Here is a 21,074-nt window from a genome sequence, read left to right on the forward strand (position 1 = left end):
ATCGCATGTACGCTATTTCCTGCCCGAAACCGGAAGTGACGTCATTTTCGTGGAAAATGTAGTTTTTTACTTGTAAGCCTTAAAAGCCTATACTGGTGTTTTTAGAAGTCATGTTTGACTTTATGCTTTTCTGAATAGTTTCTGGGATGCTTAGAACTCGAATTGCACTGCTGGAAATAGTTTATATTGATACACATGCTGTTTTCTTTGCAAATTTGCATCATAGGATTGTTTTTTCGTTTTTCCTGCAGTATATAAAAATTGCTGTATCTCAAAAATAAAACTATGAAGACACTCAAAATAAATTTCCTGTTGTTGTAAACTATTTTTTGCAACTTTTTTGTATTTAAAATTTTGAGGGATAAACCTCTTAAATTTCTCCAAGTAGAAATATATGTAAAAAACAAAAACAAAAAAGATTTTCAATTTTTTTGTAGTTTATTGCACTTTTTTGCAATTAATGTAGTTACTATGGACTTAATGCATACATATTATTAAAATATGGGCTATAACAGTTGTATTGATGTATAGCAACTTGAAATGCTCCCAAAAATGGCTCTACAACATGTTAAAATATAAAGTAAGCTCTGGCAGACTTGGTTCTATGGTAGGTCTTAAAGGGTTAAGGTCAAAGATCTTATGCAAATATAAGAAAGAGACTGGGTAAAAATGGCATCAATGGGAGAGTTCAAGAGACACAGAAAACCACTGCTGACTAAACGGAACATAAAAGCTTATGACTCATTAAAAGTACTCTTATTATACAGGAGGATGATCCAAAACATGGCAGCAAGAAATCCTCTGAATGGCCAAAAAAGAAATAAAATGAAGGTTTTGGAGTACCTGAGTGAGTTCAGACTTTTATCCGATTGAGATGCTTTGGCCTGACCTTAAACAGACCATTCATGGAATTGGAATTAAAATTCTGCAAAGAAGAGTGGACCAAAACTCCACAGTGATCTGAAAGACTGATTGATAGTTATCACAAAGTACTTTACAAAGTAGTTCTTGCTGCCAAGAGTGGCACAACCACTTGTTACGGGTTATTACTTTTTCACACAGGACTTAGCAGGTTTGGATAACTTTTTCTCCTTAATAAAAGAAATAATCATTTAAAAACTGTTACTCCATGACTCCAAGACAAAATTAGTGGTCAAAGCTCTCATTATGTTATCCACGGTCAGATTTAGTCACTCCTGCACCAGCAAGACATTGTTTTTATTGCAAGCTGTAAAGCAAATAAGTATAAGGAAAATTTTCAAAAATGCACCAGTGGGAGTGGAAAGTTCCTTGGGTGATCTACTAACACTAACACTTTGTGTATGAACACTAATTCATACACAAAGATGCAGTCGGTTTATTGCGATAATTGTGAGCAGCATGGATTAGTGACTTAGAAACAAGCGCACCTGATGAGGGAGTGCAAGGGAGCGTTTAAAGCCCTAACAAAAATGAATCGTTGTAAGTTAGGATTTTACAGGTTTTTCTCTCTGAAAACAGTGTGGCAGTTACGATAAATGAGAGGAGGCTGAAGGAGAGAATGCTTTACTATAACCGTGAACTCATTTGTTAGAAATAGGTGGGAACTGTGTGAGGTCCTGAGGCCTGAATCTCAGTTTGGAGTATAGGATTTTTCTGCACACCATTCAGGTCAGCTGTAGCGCAGATTTCAGGTTTATAGGGTGGAATAGTTTCTCCTCTGGATGAATCCTGCCTCCACCTGATGCTTGGTCATAGTTGATGTTCAGTTATAGTCAAATAATAGAAACTTGCCACTGTGTTGAAAAAACCTTAGAAACACCAATGTGCATGTAGGCAAATGCATGACCGATGCACTGTGCTACTTAAATAAACAGCACTGCACCACGGGCATTAGAAACATTAGAATCCTTTTTCAGTCCAATAAAAACAACGTAGGGATGTTTGATTGGCCTCCGGTCACAAACATAAGCACCGGTTGAGTGTTTCCAGTCATTCCAGCATTTAAGAGATGATGGAGGGTTAATCCTCCCACACGTGTTTAGTTAAGATGTTTAGTTAAGCGCATCTAAACACGCATTATGTTAACTTAAGAGCTTCTTAAAGTCTGGGGCTTTCAAATAATGAAGTGTATTTCATTTTATGTAAGCTTTGCTTTGAGTTATAAATAACAAACATAAGTATAAATAATACAAGTAAAGGATTTATGCTGTGAATGCTGTGGAGATGAAGCTGAGACTATGAGATGATCAGATTATTTCAGATTATTGTGTAGTTAAAAAACAAACAAACAGATAAACAATTTTATAGAGCCAAAAGTGCCTTTAAAGATTAAAAGTGTTTGTTTTTAATTGAATTTATTTGTTTTTAAATATTTTATTTTAAACATCACTCACCTTACATTCAATCTCAGCTAAGAAAAGAAGTCAGTGACTTTCAAAAACAAAATAAAACTTTGACAGCGTGTAGTTCTTCCCTGATCCTCTGTGTATCACTCCTAAGAATGTCTTTAGAACTGATATCGTGTAGATGAGCACCCCCAGTTTCCCCAGCAAGAGATGCGTGGAGCCTCTACTTGAGGTTGAAGTTTCTCTCTGAGCTCCCTCGTGGTCTTGTTCACAAGTGAGACAAGACGGAGATGGAGATCAACAGATGGACTGGTGCATAAATCCAGTTTTCTGTGGTGAAGCGAGAGCAGATTAAGATCACAAATACAAGTGTTGAAAAGGCTCTGAAGAGAGGCTGGGCTCACCTTTAGAGACAGGACTCAATCACTCAGGAGGGGCTCAGGGTACAGCTGTTGATTCCTCCACATCGAAATGAGCCAGTTGAGTTGGATCAGCCATGTGACTAGGATGCCTCCAGGACATCTCCTAGATGAAGTGTTTTGGGCTTGTCCTACATGCTGGAGGGATTATGTCTCTCCACTGGCTTGGAATCTTTGTGTCCCCCGAGAAGAGCTGGAGGAGGTGTGGGCATTTCATCTCAGACTGATGCCCTTTCCAACCTGGCTGGAATAAACGATGGATGGATGGGCATGGATGGAGTATATAGCCTTAAAATGCTTTTGAGAATTGCAGATAAGAGCTACAAACAAAGCAAAAAAAGAAACTTTTTTTTTGTTTGATAGACTAAAACAATGTTGGTTTAACTGCAGTCATTTTTGAAAGTGTTCCTCTTTGTTCCAGGTCAAAACACTGAAGACTAATCCACCTCCAACTCCTCAATCTGGTCAGTGAGTTTTCGTAAAGCCTTCTAAATTACACTGTAGTGTGCGGTATCTCATCCAGGACTACTTTTATTTAACTTAACAGTAGGTAGCAGGCCTATATCTGTATTAGAGGCAGGCTTATAAAGACATGCTTGATCAGAGGATTTTTACTCATCTGCCACTTTTTCTTCTTCTCCTCCACTTGCCCAGTTTTCAACTCTTTGGGAATCACATTAATAGTGTAAAAATACAATTTTATGTCTGTGTTATCTTTGGTATTTTCCATAGTTTTTATTAAAGAAATGAGAACAAATAGTGTTTTTGTGACAGACCGCTAGTAACAAAGTGTCCAGAGATACAATTTAGAATTAGTGCTTTACTAAATTATCTGTTATATGTCGACACGACACACATCATCCCTTGAGTTTTGTATATTTATGCTTGACTGACTCATAGTTAGTGTTAGTGATGGCTTAGAAAACAAAACAAACAAAACATGAGTGGAAAAGCAGCAGATTTAGAAAGGAGAAAATATAATAAGTAATTAAATGTTGTAAATGAAATAAAATAATCATTGTGTACATGTTAAATCTATAAAGTGTAATTACATTATTTGTTCAGTGGGTTTCAAACATTTTATGACACAGAAGAAGAAGAAGTTAACATAAAAAAAAATTCCAAGTCACCAGATTTTCTTTTTTCCTTGTAAATTAAATTTGGGAAAGCAGCCAACTAAAATACGCTCTGAGGAGTCCAGATGAATTTACAGCCAAGCGTATTTAATCTGCACAGTTAATGTAATTTAATATGATACTAAGAGGAAGTCCTTGTTGTTATGAGTTGAAAATCTTGAAAAGCTAGTTTTTCTGTCTTACTGTTTCAAATATGGTTTTCTTCCACATAGACTGCTCAGCACCACCCCTAAAATCAAAGAGTAAGCCACTTCCAGCATCAGAGTCCACACCGGCAACGACCTCTGACCTCTGTACACCCACACCTTTGGTTCAGACCAGCACTCCTGCACCTTCTGCTCCAGAGCCGTCTTCGCCAGAACCCGGACAGGAGGAGACGGCACCAGCCGATGTCGACGATCCTCAACCGGACGACGGTAAAGCCGAGGACATCAAAAAGGACGGAGCAGAGTCAGAGGTTGGTCAGCTTTACTTTTTTTACGTACAGTAATAATTAAAATTGTTGCTATGCAACAGCAAAGTCCTGCTTTGTCTCCTCAGGGTGAACCATCCAGCCTAGACAACAGTTTCTGCTCCATGAAGGACGACTTGTCACTGTGTGACGACTCACTTTTACCTACGAGGAAGATCATAGGGGACCGAGGAGGCCCGGCTTCCATGAAGGAGAACATATGTCAGGTGAGCTTTCAGCAGTTTAGTGACAAAAAGATCCCTAGAAATGTGTCCAGAAGCTCCATAAGAAAAGGTTTCATTTTAGCAGTGATAGATTAGAACGCTACTTGTGTCTTTACAAGAAGCTCTACAGCGACTTCTCTGCTGCTGTATTCAAACATTTTATCACAGCTTCCATTTCTGTTCAGTTCATTACTTTATGGTTAGATCTAAACAACAGTTGGCAGACATTAGATGTTTTCCTCTAAAAACTCTGAAGCCTTCATATCCACCTCGCAAACCATGCATACATGAGACGTAAAGTTCCCTCTCTCTGAGTCATTCTAGTTATGCTATGATCTCTGCTCAGGTGTGTGAGAAGACCGGGGAGCTGCTGCTCTGTGAGGGTCAGTGTTGTGGCGCTTTCCACCTGCCCTGCATATCTCTGGCCGAAGCACCGAAGGGGAAGTTTGTCTGTCCAGAGTGCAAATCAGGTAAAAACTTAACAGCTGTTCCCTGATGTCAGTAGAGCCTATAATTTAATTCTTGATGTGTGAATTTTCCAAATGTAAAAATCACTACAAAAGGTCAGACGGTAAAGTCTAAAGATGTTCTAGCATAAGAAATATCCAAGCGTTTGGATTTTTCTTCACTCCCCATGTTGCCTTAATCCACAACGGGTCACCGCAGTGGGCGGACTTTTATTTTTTATTTTTTGTGTCTTCTCCCAGGATCAAACTGGGAATCTATGTAAACCACTACACATAGACCACTACACAAATTTATTTATTGTTATTATTTATTTATTATTTTTAGTTTTCAAAATGTTTCTTTATTTTTGGTTTCAATTTTATTTCTGTTTGTAAGACTTTTTAGTCTGTTTTAGCAATCATTAAATTTTTTTTTTTAAATAATTTTTAAAAAAATGCCTGTCATGTTTGCCATTTTATTTATTTTTGTTCATACAATGGAAAAACATGTTTAGTATTGAAATCATGTCTAGCATGGGAAGTTTTAAACAAATAGTTCACGATTAAAAACAGATTTAAAAAGAATTGTTAAAATAATCATAGTTTTATTAGGAATTATAGTTTTATTTATTTGTGTTCATTGCATTCTGGAAGCGATTAGAGGGAGAATTGAGGCCACTTATTATCTGCTGTTTTCATTTTGTTAAATTAATATGAAGATATATTTTTTTAGGTGATCATTTAAACCTGTGACTTTTCCTGTGTCCAGGACTCCACACCTGCTTTGTGTGTAAAAAGCGCGGTGAGGATGTGCGGCGCTGCATGATCCCTGTGTGCGGGAAGTTTTATCATGGCGAGTGCATCGCCAACTACGCCCCGACCGTACCCGTGAACAGAGGTTTCCGCTGCTCCATCCACGTTTGCCTCACCTGCTTCATCGCTAATCCCAACAGCTCCAACATCTCTAAAGGTAATCAGAGGACGCTCAGACCGCACCTTCGCTGTAATCACCCGTCTTGCGCCGTGGCATTTACTCTCCTCTTTACGTCTACAGGTCGGCTGGTACGTTGCGTGCGCTGCCCGGTTGCCTATCACGCTACAGATCTTTGTATGGCAGCGGGCAGTGTTGTACTCTCCAACAACAGCATTGTCTGTCCTAACCATTTCACCCCCCGCCGCGGCGTCAAGAATCACGAACACGTGAACGTCAGCTGGTGCTTCGTCTGCACTGAAGGTACAGATGCGAAAGGAAACTGCAGACCAGACTAAACTGGTTTTGTTGCTGAGCTGTTTTCTTCACCTCAGATTTATATTTTATTTCACCTTACGGTTACGAATTACAGTCAGGTGGAAAATAAAGTACCGGTAAGGTTTTATGTCAGGATATTAATAAATCATCTGGTTCTCACAAAATATTTTACGATCACCAACACGTGGCATATGTCACTGTCATTATTTATTTAACAAAAACTGAACCAAAATCCAGAATTACTGTATGAAAAACTTAAGAATACCTTTTATTGTTTCCACAAGAACTAAGATTTTTGTTTAATTCATCATCATCATCGTTGTTTCAAAGGCTAGAGCTGAAGACCAAATTTCTGCTCTAAGGTAAACTTTCAAACTGGTCCAAAAACATGCAAAATCCACTGGAGATGCAGCCTCAACAGGCAGAAAAGCGTTTAGTGAAATACAGTTTTAATACATTTAAAAACATGGACAAAATTGAAGTAAAATAGACATAAAGCACCCAGAAAGGGTTAGGCCATAGACTCATTTGGACATAATCAAAGACCCAAGGCTCTTGGGAGCTCCCACTTTTTTAGGAATGGAAGTTTCCAGTTTTGGTCTTCTCTGGCAGGTGTTCTGGAAAATTTGGTATTTTCCAGTGTCTCATTGTTTACTATACCCAGTGGGATAGTGCCACAGAGTCCAACGGACTCCCACAAAATCACCACAGAGTCCCGCAGACTCTGTGGCAGCCAAGCCAAGTAATGATCTTAGAGAAGCAGTTGTTACTGCCTATCTGTCTGGGAAGGGTTACAAGTAGATTTCCAAACAATTTAAAGACCATCATTCTACCGTGAGAACGATCATTCACAAGTAGAAACTGAACACAGCTGCCAAACTTCCCAGAAGTGGACATTCCAGCAAATTTACCCCAACGTTGTTTAGCAAAACTGCAAAAAGCCCAAGAGCTGCATGTCAGACTCTCAAGGCCTCACCTGAAGTTCTTGATGGTACAATTTGAAAAAAAGAATGAACAAGTATGGCTTGTTTTGAGAGGTTTGTAGGAGAAAGAACATGGCACTACAGCTCAGTTTTCGCACAAGTCGGATCTGAACAAACCACAAGACTACTGGAATAAAGACCTTTGGATAGATGAGACCAAAGGGGAGATGTTTGACTGTAATGCGAAAAAACGAAACAAGCCAATCAGCTGCAACATCTTATACCAGCTGCTGATGGTGGAAGTGTGATGATTTGGGCTTGTTTTACAGCAACAGGACCTTAAAGTCATTGAGCCAACCATAAACTCCTCTGTATACATACAGAGTACATATAGGACTAAATGTGAGACCAGCCGTCTGACAAGCTTTAGCTGTCAGACGGCTGGCTTCATGATTCATTGATGAGAGGTTAATGCAATGCTGTCCCTCCTCCTGTGCTCCAGGGGGCAGCCTACTCTGCTGTGAGTCCTGTCCTGCTGCATTTCATCGGGAGTGTCTGAACATCGAGATGCCCAAAGGCAGCTGGTACTGCAACGACTGCAAGGCCGGGAAGAAGCCTCGCTATAAAGACATTGTATGGGTCAAAGTTGGGCGCTACAGGTCAGCTATGACCCACAGAGTCTTTTAAATCGGAAAAGTCAGACACACGTCATCAAATCCTTTATTCTCCCATTTTCTGCTCCATAAGGTGGTGGCCGGCAGAGGTCAGCCATCCCAAAACAATCCCAGAAAACATCCAGAGAATGAGGCACGATGTCGGCGAGTTCCCCGTTCATTTCTTCGGCTCCAACGACTACCTGTGGACCTACCAGGCCAGAGTCTTCCCTTACATGGACGTGGACGCCAACAGCAAGGAAAAGATGGGTAAAGGGGTTGATGCGACCTACAAAAAAGGTAGGCAAAAGTAAAATTTGTCCTTTGATCAGTTGATATCATGGTTTGTGTTTGCGATCGCTGACTTTTGACGTCCTTCCTCAGCTTTGGAGGAGGCGGCTGTGCGGTTCCGTGAGCTGCAGGCAGAGAAGGAGCTTCGGCAGCTTCAAGAGGACAGGAAGAACGACAGGAAGCCTCCTCCATACAAACACATTAAGGTAATGGAGGTGCCTTTACTTTGAAATCAAGCTGCTTAAATCACAAAGAAACTGTAAAAAGCTTTCTTCATAAGTTGACTTAAAAAATGAGGTTTGATTGTAATGCTCGGTGATGAGTGATACACACCTTTCTGACTCATTCAGGTTAATCGACCAATAGGAAAGGTTCAGATCTTCACTGCCGACCTCTCAGAGATCCCCCGCTGTAACTGCAAGAAGACAGATGATAGTCCATGTGGGATGGACTCCGAGTGTATCAACCGCATGCTGCTCTACGAATGCCATCCACAGGTACCGAAACACCTTCATCACGCTCATGCACAGCTACAGATGGATTCACTGACTGATCCAAATCATTGAATTCAGGTGTTCCAGTCACTTCGATGGCCACAGGTGTATTAAATCATACAGACTGCTTCTACAAGTATTTTAATCCAGTTAGTTTGGTTTAATTTTTTTCTAGAATTTTATTGTACAAGGTGCATGATCTAAGTGTTTTTAGTTATTTAGTGAAATTTTCTACTTTCAGGATGTTAAGAAATGCGTTTAAAAATCTACTATGCTGCCACCAATAGCTGTGCTTGACCAATTGGAGTTTAGTGGGGCTAAGACGTAATAGTTGTATTGCTCCAGATCTTCTAAAGTTGAATCGGGAACTTTAGCGGCTCCCTGGCTGCCTGCCCTGGACTTTGCAGCCAGGTGTCGAGCATCTGACCGAGGCCGCTTCTTTACTTGCAGGTTTGCCCGGCGGCCGAGCGGTGCCTCAACCAGGCGTTCACCAAGCGTCAGTACAGCCAAGTAGAGATCTTTAGGACGCTGTCTCGAGGCTGGGGGCTCCGCTGTGTCCATGACATTAAGAAGGTAACCGCAGTGCTGCTGCTGTTGCTGCTGGAATTCCCATCATAAGCCAGGAGTGAATGATCCACGTTTCCCGTATGTGTTTGTTCTCTCAGGGTCAGTTTGTGAGCGAGTATGTCGGGGAGGTGATCGATGAGGAGGAGTGCAGGTCGAGGATCAGACACGCTCAGGACAACAACATCTGTAACTTCTACATGTTAACTCTTGACAAGGTACGACTCAGAGCCACGTGTGTTTTTAGGGTGTTTTCACATTAGCCTGTTACGTTCAGTTCACTTATGCAGGTGTGTACACATTAATCGCAAAACAACCGCACCAAGACCCTTCGGAGGAGGAGGTCTCATTCAGTTCCTAACCGATTCGTTTATGGTGTGAAAGTGATCAGACCTCAACCAACTATCAGGTGAACGTTGGAAGTTTAAATTAACATCTTCCCGTAGCCACATATATTTTGCATTGTGGGATGCAACAGGGTAACTTCGATGTACAAAGGTCTGTATGGGCTGGCAACCAGCTGTAAAATGTAAATTATCGTTTCATCATATCTTCCCTAATAACTAAGTGGAAAGAAACCAAACCACAGGAAAATACTTCAAGTTTACAAACCCATTAACTAGGGCTGTGCGATATGACCAAAATCTCATATAAGACATCTATCGTCCGATAACGATATAAATCACAAAAATTTTACATTTTCCGTAAATTCTGTGAATCTCGCGCAGCTCGACTTGCGGGAAGTGTTTCCAGCTGGGCGTCATGTACCTGGAGTCGAGTGTTGTAACCGATGCATGAAACGATACATTTTTAGACATAAGTTGTAACAGCCGCCGTTTTCTTTGTGAGTATTTATTACACAGCGTGCTGCGGGGAAAAGCCTGTTCTAACGTTTGAGTCTAAGGTTTATTATTTTTAGCACCTGACGGCTCTATGTTGCTTTTCATCGGAAAACACTCTGCATCGTCTTTCATATGATTCAGTTTATTTTGAAAAGTCTCAACAGGATCTTGAGCTTTATTGTGAAAGGTTTATTTGGAAAATAAACAAGCGGACACGTGATGCTGTTACCTTGTTGCTAACGACAAGGCATTAAAACAAGCGCTTGTCTGTCTGTAGTGTGGTTATATTAAATATAAGAGAAAGAGAGAACTTTAAGAAAATAATATAGCCACTACAGTGACCATCAAAACGATGAAAAAATATTGCCGTAAACAGTTTGTTTTGCGACACCACGAAACAAATGATAGCGTAAAATGAAACATTAGACGTCATCCGATACATATCATTATATCGAACAGCCCTACCATTAACTGATTTGGACCAGAGTAAATGAACTATAACTGTGAAAACGCTGCTAACCTCAAGAGCAACCCTATTCAAGACTACAGAATGCACTAACTGAGGTTTTGCAGCTACGTGGCCGCTTACTACGTGACATTAACTTGTCAGTTATTATGAATGTGTGACAATCATGGTGGCCATGTTGGATCAAGTGAATAAGGCCCCAGTCACATTGGGTCAGAGCTCAGTTAGTGGCCTCCCCAACTTTGTCTAGTAACTGGTAGTGTCGCTTTTCTTTTTGAGCGAGTATAGAGGATAAAGTGGTCAATGTAGTTCTGAGGAGAAATAACAAGTGCATCAACATTAACCAAGGACTTGAGCCTTAACAGGGAACACAGAAGAGTGTTTAAAGCAGTCCAAATTATGGTTTAAGAAAAAAAAACAGTAGCAAACTGCCACATGGTTAGATTAAATCTAATTAAGATCTAAAATTATTCACTTACACAGAACAGCTTTGGAGTAAAGCCTCTGAACATGAATGGCTTTCCTACATCTCTTGTTTCCTGCCGTCTCTTTTTTCAATCAATACCTCCTGATAGGTATGAATGCACTTCTAACAGAATCGTGTGTTTGGTAGTTTTAACCTTGTTACCAGCAGTAGATGCTTTCTTGGCACTTTGGAAATTTCATGGCCAGACCTGTGTTTGAGTACAGGTTATAGCTACAACTTCAAACTAGAGACCTATACAGTAATTAAGTTTAATTTAATTTCTTGTTGGATGACTTTGTGTTTTAGGATCGGATCATTGATGCTGGGCCGAAGGGGAACGAGGCACGCTTCATGAACCACAGCTGTCAGCCAAACTGTGAGACGCAGAAGTGGACGGTGAACGGTGACACCCGGGTGGGACTGTTCGCTCTCATCGACATTGCCGCAGGTTCGCCGCCTCTTACAGATCTGAAGATAGAAGTTGTTTCTATCTTGATGTTTGGTGATGCCAGCAAGCCACTCTCACTCATTTGTGTTTATCCTTTCAGGCACAGAGCTCACCTTCAACTACAACCTGGAGTGTTTGGGCAACAGGAAGACAGTGTGTAAATGTGGAGCATCAAACTGCAGCGGCTTCTTAGGCCTCAGGCCAAAGGTGAGAGGAGGGACACGCCACAAAAATTAATAACCACCTGTGTTTGTTTGGGAATAACCTACTCCTCTGCTCTCTGAACCAGAACAACCCCCCGCCTGATGATAAAGATCGCAAGCTGAAGAGGAGAGGTCACGGCAAGAGGAAGAAAAAGGTGGTGTTGACCAAAGAAAGGGAGGACGAGTGTTTCATCTGCGGAGACGGAGGACAGATGGTGTCATGTAAAAAACCTGGATGTCCCAAGGTTTACCATGCAGACTGCCTGAACCTCACCAAGAGGCCTGCAGGTCAGTGACTTAATTTATTTAGGATTTTCTCTAATCCACACAATATCACCCAGTTTTTATGAAAATAAAATGTAGGATGGTCCCAAAACAGATCTATGCCACCAAATGTTTATTACAGCTGGTGGAAATGTTGTTGTGGTCCTCAGTGAAATAAAGATTCCTTAATGTTCTTGCATTTGTTGTAGGTCGGTGGGAATGTCCGTGGCACCAGTGTGACATATGCAGTAAGGAGGCTGCGTCCTTCTGCGAACTGTGCGTCAGTTCCTACTGCTGCCAACACCGTGACGGCCTGCTCTTCATCTCCAAACTGGACGGCAAGCTGTCCTGTAGTGCCCATGACCCCTGCGGGGAACCGCTAGAAGCAGGCGAGATCCGAGAGTACACACCTGAACCCACAGCCCTCACCTCGGGGCTGGGCATGGCGGTCATTCCCTCCTCTGCTACTAACACTACCTGCAAGGTTAACCCGACTGCCAGGAGGGCCTGGGACATAAGCACCGGTGCCGGCATGTGCGCGTCAGAGTCCTTTCCTGCTTTTTCCATCCCAGTACCTATCACTATTCCCGTCGCAGCTCCTGCAACGTCGCCTCCTCCCAGTAGTTCTGATGCTCCCAGCAGCCCGCACGTGTTCGACCTCCCCCACTACTCGCCCATCTCCTCATATGAGGAGGAGAGGGATGTCTTGGAGGAAGACCTGTTGGCTGAAGAAGAAGAGGAGGAGGAGGAGCTGTTGGAAGAGGGTGATGCAGAGAGGCATAAATCAGACACTAGTGAAGACGACAGAGAGACAGTAATGGAGGAGGAGGGGGTCGAATACCTGGAGCTCAAAGATGAAGAAGAAGAAGAAGAGGAGGAGGAGGAGGAGGAGGATGAAGAAGAGGAGTGACGCACAGAGGATCATTATTTACAGAGTCACTACAGTGAGGAAGCACATGGAGGTTACTCAGTTACAGTCACTGTTAATGTTCAGTATTCAGTTGGATGTATGGAGGGGCTTTTAGGAGAAAACTACATTTAAAAAAATAAACAAATTGTGAGGTTTATAAATAAAAAATATAATATAATATAATTTATGTATACACTGACACACATCCAACAATTTTGCAGTTTATTTATGCTTGCATTACATGTAGTTTTACCCTGGTAATCACTCCCTACCTCCATCTACACACCTGCTACGAGTGCACAAAAACTATCCGGACCCGGGACATCAATCATGAGACTTGGAAACACATTTCATCTTTTTTTGTTTTGTTTTCTCACGTTTGTTGGAGGTGTAGGTCAGGTGTCCTATGAAGCTTTGTGCGGTTAGAGGCAGATGTTTTATGCTAGAAAAGATAGTCACAGCTGGGCTCGGTTTGTGACTTCTACTGAGTTAAATCGGGATTATGTTTACATCCGTGCAGTTTGAGGCCGTGTCAGAAAAACGTTGTATTTGTCTAGAATTAAACTAGCTGAAGTTCTCTGTGTCCTTTTTAAAGCTTTTCTTTCTAATCTGAACACTGTTGAACCACCACAACCAGCTCGCCCTTGTGGTCCAGTTGTCGGGACGCACGATGCTGGCAACACCTGCCACAAAGGCCTGAGTCAACGTACACGCAGGACGCCATAACCTGGAAATATTAATTGTTACTTATATTAAATCCACTCTCCTCTCCATTTCCAGTTCTTCATGATGACTCACATCAATTAGTTGGTGCTTCAAGATCCAGGACTACCAGTGAAGATATGACAGGCTGCCTGGAGTAGTCTTAACCATGCCAACTTTGTCTTTCCTGGTGTTGTTGGGAAAAACAAAATGCAGTATAATGGAATCAACTGTTTTTTAATACATGTAGATTTGGTTTGCAGCTACAAATAGACTCTAGATTCGAACATTTCATGCCAAAAAAAAAAAGATTAACTGTTTGAAAGTTAAAGTGTGAAAGATTTCGTGCCATCCTGGGACATTCAGCTCCACTGTTGTTGGACTGCAGGCTCACGTCGTCCAACAACTAATGGTGTGCAACGCGAAATGAACGCTCAGCCTTGCCCTTGCAGTTGGAAAGAAAAGGTAGCACTCAGTTGGCTCCAGTGTGTGTGCTGTGCTCTGTAGTCATTATTTATTCGCTGGTCTGTGACGCACAAACGGTGACGAGGGAGGGAGGGAGAGCGGCGGGGTCAGTGCCCTCCTCCCTCGTTCTTGACCCCCGCACTTCTCGGGGAAACAAAAGTCTTTCGGAGGGAGCAAAAACGTTTGAAACGGCGGACTCCTGTCACCACGCTTGCACTTGGGTATGTGTTCTTGCCACGTTTCGCTCTGTCTTCAAGCTTAATATTGTCTGTGTGTTATCTGCCAATGCCTTAGAGTGTATTTCTTTGGAGATATTTTTAAGGAACAATGTCGCCCCTGTGAGAGCCAAGTTTCCCTACTAATGCCTTTTTACAGTTGCCCAACAAGAAATGTCTCATTCCAGTGTAATTATGTTAGATCTCAACCACTGACCTGTCAAAACAACTGCTATATAAATATATAAGAAGACATGAAATAAGCATCTTGTGGCTCGTATCTTTTTTTTTTGTTTTGAGATTAATAATTATAAATCTGAAAAAAGATCTGTGAGATACTTGGAAGCTTTTTAAAGCCAATAATGTCAGTTTTTAAAATAATTACATTATACCACATTATTATTTAATTAAAATAAATCACACAAGTCAAGGATCCAAATTAGTATGTTTTCACTACTATAGATATATAGAAATATATATTTTTTTAATATGATATTTTGTGAATTATCAAAATTTTCTTTTTTATAACGACAGGACAGTCTGGGCAATAAGTTACAACTTTTTCCATTATTTTCCATTTATTTCTTACAATTTATGCCCAAAGAGTCATGGTGACAGATTTCCTTCATTGCAGCATTTTTTTATGCTTTTGAAATTGCACTTATTTTTCTAATACTAAAATATGTCATGGATTAAGTGTGTAGTTAAAACTTATTTATATCAAGAAAAAGGAGTTTCACTGGTCCGATCCACTAAAGTGGGCTGTAAGTGTGGGATAAAAAGCCAAACATACCAACCTGAATCAAAAAAGGTTTTTAGTATTCCTCGAATTCACTTCTGTAGGCAAACGTGCAAAGATTTATGCTGATATGCAATCCAATGCCAAAATTGCGCATATACAGTATTTTTGTCAGTCTTTGCCAAATATTACACACAAGCAAAATACTGTGGATCAATTCAAACTTACAATCTATCTGCGTTCTGAAACATTCTTGGAATGAGCCTTTTATTTTTCAGAACAGATGTGGACATCAGTTGTTTTTTAAAAAATATTTGCATCAATATTGAACATCAACACATCAAAGCAGCAACCTACAAGTCATTGCGCAGTACAACTTAAAAGGCAATAAATTAGTGACTCGAATCTTAAATATAGCTTTAAATGTTTGTGGGACATTACAATGTTAGCACACGAGGCTTTTCGCTGATCGTCCTTCTGCAGAAGAGCTTCTTCCTGAAATCATTTGAACATTCCAAGATTTTCCTGCTAGAAATCTGTCAGATATTTCTTTCTTTGAGAGATGCATTCAAACTTAGAAAAACAGTAGATTATTTGTAGAAAAGTAACATTCCCTAAAAATGTTCTTTTAGGCAGCTCAGGCCATGCAATTTAATTACAGATATGTGGGCGTGTTGTTAGTCACCTCCTTAAAACCAGCTTATTTATTTGGGGTGGAAATTTACACCCAATTCAGGCATTATTATTTAAATTATTTTGTCTTTGGGAATTATGCTTTTTGGGCCACAGTTTTTGGGGGGTTTTGTGGGTGTTGGTGCACTACCTTGAGTGGCAACTAGGACAAATGCACAACAAGGTCTGAGTAGTGGCAGCGTACGGCGCTTTCGTGGCTGACACATGGCAAAAGATGTACTGTTACTGTAAAGGCCTCTATAAAGAAAAATGTTGTGTGTTTTGCCAGTTTTTCAAGTATTTCACTTAAAAATGCAGCGGGTAGAAAACTAGAAAAGACAAACCAAGATTGTGCCAGAATCTACAACCTTCATCCTGAAGCATGAGCTTAGTTTGGTCTCCACACAGGATTCAAACCCTACTCTTCTGGGTAAAAATTCTTCTGCAAAACCCAATAAGCTACCACATATGAATTCTTACTCAGACTTTTTCTTTTTTTAAACTTAACTGATTGATTTCTTTTAAAGCCTAAAATCAGAGTGTAGAGGAGTTGCATGAGTCTAGCGCCCTCTTGAAAGGTTATTATGGGTCATGTTGCCTACCCCAGCTTTAATTAAGAGCAGGAACACAAGTAGTTTTCTGACACACTTCATCCTAGCTGGCTTCTCCATCTGTGTAGCCTCCACTGAACATGAGCAGGACTGACAGATGTGTTTCAACAACAATGTTAAATACAGTTGGAGGTAAACAAAATCAGCATTTGCAAACAAACAACTCCCCCTCCCAAAACACAGCAACTGCTAAAACACACAGCATCAATCGAGTTCTCTTTCAGTCTGGCTTCAGTGAGGATCCCACACCCTTACCACTGCAGGCTGTTGTCCAACCACAGTGTTGCTTCTGATTGTTTAACACTGTGAACTTGGGGAGGCTTATCGCCCTGTGGGCTGCAGGAAAGTCACAAGTTGATATGGTGATAAATATGAATAACTTGGTGAAAAAAGTGGGCGTGGTGGTCTTTAAGTCCCTCACCACCCAGCAGTTGAGGATCCTCTTCCCCAAAGTCTTGCAGCTCTCAGTTCATTATGGCACAAAAGAAAAAAAGAAACATATCCAACAAAGTATAAAGAGTTTTGTTTGATTTTCCTTTTTGTGATTTGGTACCACATTCATAGATGAGTTACAGCTTTCCAGCATTTCCAGGTTTGACTCCAGCTGAGGGAATGCAAACACTTCCTGTCCTGCTCCTCAGCATCAGTTGTTGTGACAACAGGAGTAGAAATAAGAGTCCTTCTTCTGGCCTAAGTCGACGCCCGTTTCCTCTGCTATGAAACAAAAGTGATAGGACTTTAAATTAGTTTGAGATCATTTCCAGGAGATAAACACATTGCATATTGCTTTTACATTTTGATAGTTTGTATAGATTAGAGAAAGTCCTGCCAAACCTAAGGAAACCTGTTTCACCCATTTCCCATTTAAGTTAATTAGCTGAAAGCTCTAACTTTATATTCACATCTAAAAGACTGGTACTGGTCTTTTTTCCCCAAAATTTTAGCAACAAAGATAATAGATATATTTCTCCAAAGTCTAAATTTTTCTATAAGGTCCCGCGTCTACTATATTATAGGTCAGTAATTTGTAACTTACTCCATTTTATGATGGTGTTCCTCAGGGATCATTTCTGGGACCACTGATATTTTCTAAGTATGAATGGCTACTTCATATCACTTGTGTCACAGTTAATTTCTGCTTTTTTATTTTGGATTAATACTATTTAAAAGCCCAAAATGTGATCCCTCATGCACCATCCCATCTGAGCACTAATACTGTAGTGTCTAAATCTCAGCTATACATTTACCAAACAAATTCTTGGACCCAAAAAAAAAAAAGAAAGAAAGAAAGAACAATTGGTCTCAGCATTGTTTATTTATTACATATTCTGAAAGGATTTTTTATTTAAATCCATGAATTTTGTTTGTAAAATGTTATAACTTGGTTTCTTATTTTTTTTATTTTAAAAAGTATTTGTTTTAATACTACTAGAAAAAAATCTTTAGATATAAAGTATGTTGACTTGTATTCCATATAACTGTATGCTAGTTTAACATCATAATATAGATGAACTATTGATTTTGATGGAGTAACAACAAATTGCAATAAAGTAAATTAAATATAAAGTCATTAAATAAAAGTCAAGGGCTTTTTTTTTTTTAATCCTTTGTTACTTCCATGCTTTTCTTTAATTCAAACACGTTTGTAGATGTGTAAAATTTTAAATATTTTCTGCACAGATGCTAAACCTTTAACTTTAAAAAATTTTTGATTTTCCTGAAAGTTCTGCAGTAAATTCTGCTACGGATAACATAACTTCAAACAAATTTCCATTACCCTTGCCACATGAATTGATATAAAGATAACAAAAACAATCTGTGTACATGAACGACACGCTTACCTGTCATATACTGGAAAGCAGTGCTGTTGTAATCCTCTGCAACTTTCTGGAATAACTCATCTGGAAAGCAGAGGAAGAATGAGGCCTGTCAGTTTCCATCAGTTTATATCTGTCATGGCCAACAAAAACAAGCCAACTCACATTCCTAAAACCTGGTGTACAGCACGCAATAGCTTCTTTTAGTGTAAGCAGGCTGATAAGGGATGCTCCAAAACCTGCATCCAGCGAGAGAATGCTAAAAGCCACAAAGGAGACAACGCTCTTGTTCTAATTAGACTTTAATCATCAGATTCAGCCATGGCCTCACACTAGAATACTGGCAATAATCTACCAATTAATTAATCCATTCATTAAGCTTCTTAGATTAAATATTTTCTCTTGTCAGGAAGTAAATTAAATATGTCTGGCTGTGATTAGCGGAAAATTATGGTAACACTCTTTGATCACACTCGCATAAAAAAAAGAGAAAAACTCTTAAGTGCACAAAATTTATCAGTACATATTAAAACTATGTGTGCTAATAAGTAACTTAAAAATAACATTTGTCCAGTACATGTCAGCTGTTTTGTTTGAAGAAGGGTGTGAAAATATGCAGATTCTCTTGGGTAAACAAAAATAAAAGGTGGACTTGGGTGAATCAGTAACCTACTTTTTATGCCATTTTGGTGGATTTTGTCATGTCAGTTTGTCCCTGTTTGATTCTGGCTACACACCAATTCGAAAACCTCATGATGCACTACTCAGATCTTAAGCGGTCACCCTGTGTAACCTTCCTTCTGCCTCCTGTTTTTGTGAAGAATCATATGTGTCTAAGTTTGACCCCTGTGTTGCATTTTTACAGACAGAAAAGCTGCCAAAGAGCAACAGTTTTGATACTCTTGAAATGTTTCCAATCAAAAACTGAAAGGCTTTCATTTGCACATACAACACTGCTAAGAATACATTTAATCCAAAACTGAGTGGGTATCTGCAGCAGCTTCAAGCGTCTTTTATGAGGAGCCAACTTGTATCTGCCATGCTGTGTTCTGACCATCCTCTGATCATCCTGCATGTTAACGAAAACATACCCATATTTTTAAAGCTACAGCTCACTTCCTCACTCATCAAAACAACGAATGAATGAATGAGGCTGCGGTCAGAGCCAACAACCTGTGTTACATGAAGTCTTCCGGTGACTCGAGGTCGAACTCACCTACATTATTCCCCGTTTTACTGGAGGTCTCAAAGTGCTGTGCACCAATCTCTGTGGATATTAACCAGAACATTCAGGTTAAACATCAGTCAGTCTGAAGGACAAACTTATGTAAGTGAAGAGAAATTGTGTTTGTGTTGCAACTCGGGCTGATCACACAGAGAAAGCAGACAGAAGTTAGAGATTTCTTAACATCCTTTTAACAACATCCAGAGTGTTCACAAGCTCTTCAGTACACAGTCTTTCCCCCAGTTTCAAACATGACAGCGCACGTGGAAAATCCTGTTTCTAAGGTTAAATGATCAACTTTGTCAACACATCTGACTGGTCTCTTAAAGCTGTCTCGGATACAATTTTCAAGAAAAAGACAAGAAAATATCAGAAACATTCAAGGAATCAACTATAAATCGTTTTTCCACAGCTGAAGAGCATTTATAGAGTTCAAACACATATTTACAGTATATAAAGTAAGGAAAATGACTCATGTACTAAACACTCAGGGTATTTTTAAGTGACACTGTGGATACAACTGAAACTGTCTGTGATCGTCTGTAAATTTGTTCACATATAAAAGACAAAGTTGACTAGCTTTATATCAATAAACAACCAAACTAGGTTTTTTATTCTTCCATGCTTTATGTATTTATGTTTACATTTTAGAAAATTATGAATGCCTCAACTTTAGGAATTTGAAAATTTCGAAAATCAGAAATCAGTAACCTGAAAGAAACCACAAGACTATTGCTCAACTGTTTTCTTAAGTAATGCATACTGTTAAGCATACTGATGTTAATTCACTTCTGACCAGGCCACCGTCTCAGAAAGAAAACATGTTACAGCGTAATCTTTCTGCATGTCTACACTCCACTGGGCTCACCTTCAGCAAAGTCCTGAGCGTCGTGGTAGTCGATTTTGCGAAGACTCCGGTCTTCCTGGATCAGGTCGCTCTTGGTGCCACACAGGTAGATCTTACAGTGCTGCAGTGCACAACACACACCAGAATAAAACACAATGTCCATTACTGACATGATGGAAATTTCAGAAATCCAATGTGGGACTTCAGCTTCAAGTAAACCTCGCTGACAGCAGACTGTGCGGCCACAGATAGTAATAACACATACTTTTATCTAGATCAATAAAACAATAAAATAAAATAAAAACAATCTTCCATAAGGTTGTGGACTGAACTCTTATATTTTTTTTACTACAAACTGAACCATCTGATCACATCCATCAAGCTGAGTCTTATTTGATTAGATATTGCCTGCTTTAAATATATGGTACTTTCAGCTGTGTAAAGGACTGAAATAGAGTTCAGAATGGGACAGTGTTTTTTCAGTGCTTCATTATCCTAACAGATGCATATAAACTGACTGCTTTACAAAATGGAGGCCGGATTACCTCAGAGGCAATTACACTGAAACCCCAACTTAGCAACCAACACAGCCAACTAGCAGAGTTACACCATCATAATATAATTTTATTGTATAAATCGGCTATTGTATAAACGCAATTTGGTAACTTTACTTATGGTGTAAAACTGAATGCCCCCAAAACCCTTTTGAGCTTCCATATTAAGATGACTGTTGGGCGTGTGAAAAAAACAAAACAAAAAAAAACAACAAAAAAAAAACAAACAATCACATATCAAATGACGTGCAATCATTTCAATGAAAGAAACCATCTTACCTCCTCGTAGTTTTGCAGCTCTTTGACCCAGAAGCGAGCTCGCTGGAAGCTGCTGCTGTCAGTCAGATCTGAAAGCCAAAAATATACAGCAGACTTTTCAGTATTCAACATCCTTGTCTAGACACACACACACACACACACACACACACACACACACACACACACACACACA

General features: G+C 39.9%; 2 protein-coding genes across 3 annotated transcripts in view; one reads left to right on the plus strand and one right to left on the minus strand.

The window, feature by feature from the left end:
* Positions 1-12,616, plus strand: part of nsd1b (nuclear receptor binding SET domain protein 1b) — a gene marked incomplete at its 3' end in the record, with an annotated part of 31,416 nt that extends 18,800 nt beyond the window's left edge. Inside the window, 16 exon segments of the mRNA XM_042221422.1 lie at positions 3,168-3,210; positions 4,095-4,339; positions 4,423-4,560; positions 4,904-5,027; positions 5,773-5,973; positions 6,058-6,237; positions 7,678-7,834; positions 7,923-8,128; positions 8,213-8,325; positions 8,470-8,616; positions 9,064-9,186; positions 9,279-9,395; positions 11,258-11,399; positions 11,500-11,606; positions 11,689-11,890; positions 12,076-12,616. Coding sequence (XP_042077356.1) covers positions 3,168-3,210; positions 4,095-4,339; positions 4,423-4,560; positions 4,904-5,027; positions 5,773-5,973; positions 6,058-6,237; positions 7,678-7,834; positions 7,923-8,128; positions 8,213-8,325; positions 8,470-8,616; positions 9,064-9,186; positions 9,279-9,395; positions 11,258-11,399; positions 11,500-11,606; positions 11,689-11,890; positions 12,076-12,616 — 2,786 coding nt within the window.
* A 2,517-nt stretch (positions 12,617-15,133) lies between these two features.
* rab24 (RAB24, member RAS oncogene family) overlaps positions 15,134-21,074 on the minus strand; it is a 13,854-nt gene continuing 7,913 nt past the window's right edge. Inside the window, exons 5-9 of one of the 2 annotated variants that reach the window (XM_005923144.3) lie at positions 20,903-20,970; positions 20,091-20,190; positions 19,214-19,264; positions 18,022-18,081; positions 15,134-16,891 (exon numbers count right to left, since the gene is read on the minus strand). In XM_005923144.3, the coding sequence (XP_005923206.1) occupies positions 16,824-16,891; positions 18,022-18,081; positions 19,214-19,264; positions 20,091-20,190; positions 20,903-20,970 (347 nt within the window). In that variant the 3' untranslated portion in view covers positions 15,134-16,823. Of the gene's footprint in view, positions 16,895-18,021; positions 18,082-19,213; positions 19,265-20,090; positions 20,191-20,902; positions 20,971-21,074 lie in introns of both variants that reach the window. The other variant, XM_005923142.3, reaches the window with a different exon arrangement.

The sequence above is a fragment of the Haplochromis burtoni genome, unplaced genomic scaffold (genome assembly GCF_018398535.1).
Source record: "Haplochromis burtoni strain Fernald_Lab_line unplaced genomic scaffold, NCSU_Asbu1 Contig_66, whole genome shotgun sequence".
NCBI classification, from domain to species: domain Eukaryota; kingdom Metazoa; phylum Chordata; class Actinopteri; order Cichliformes; family Cichlidae; genus Haplochromis; species Haplochromis burtoni.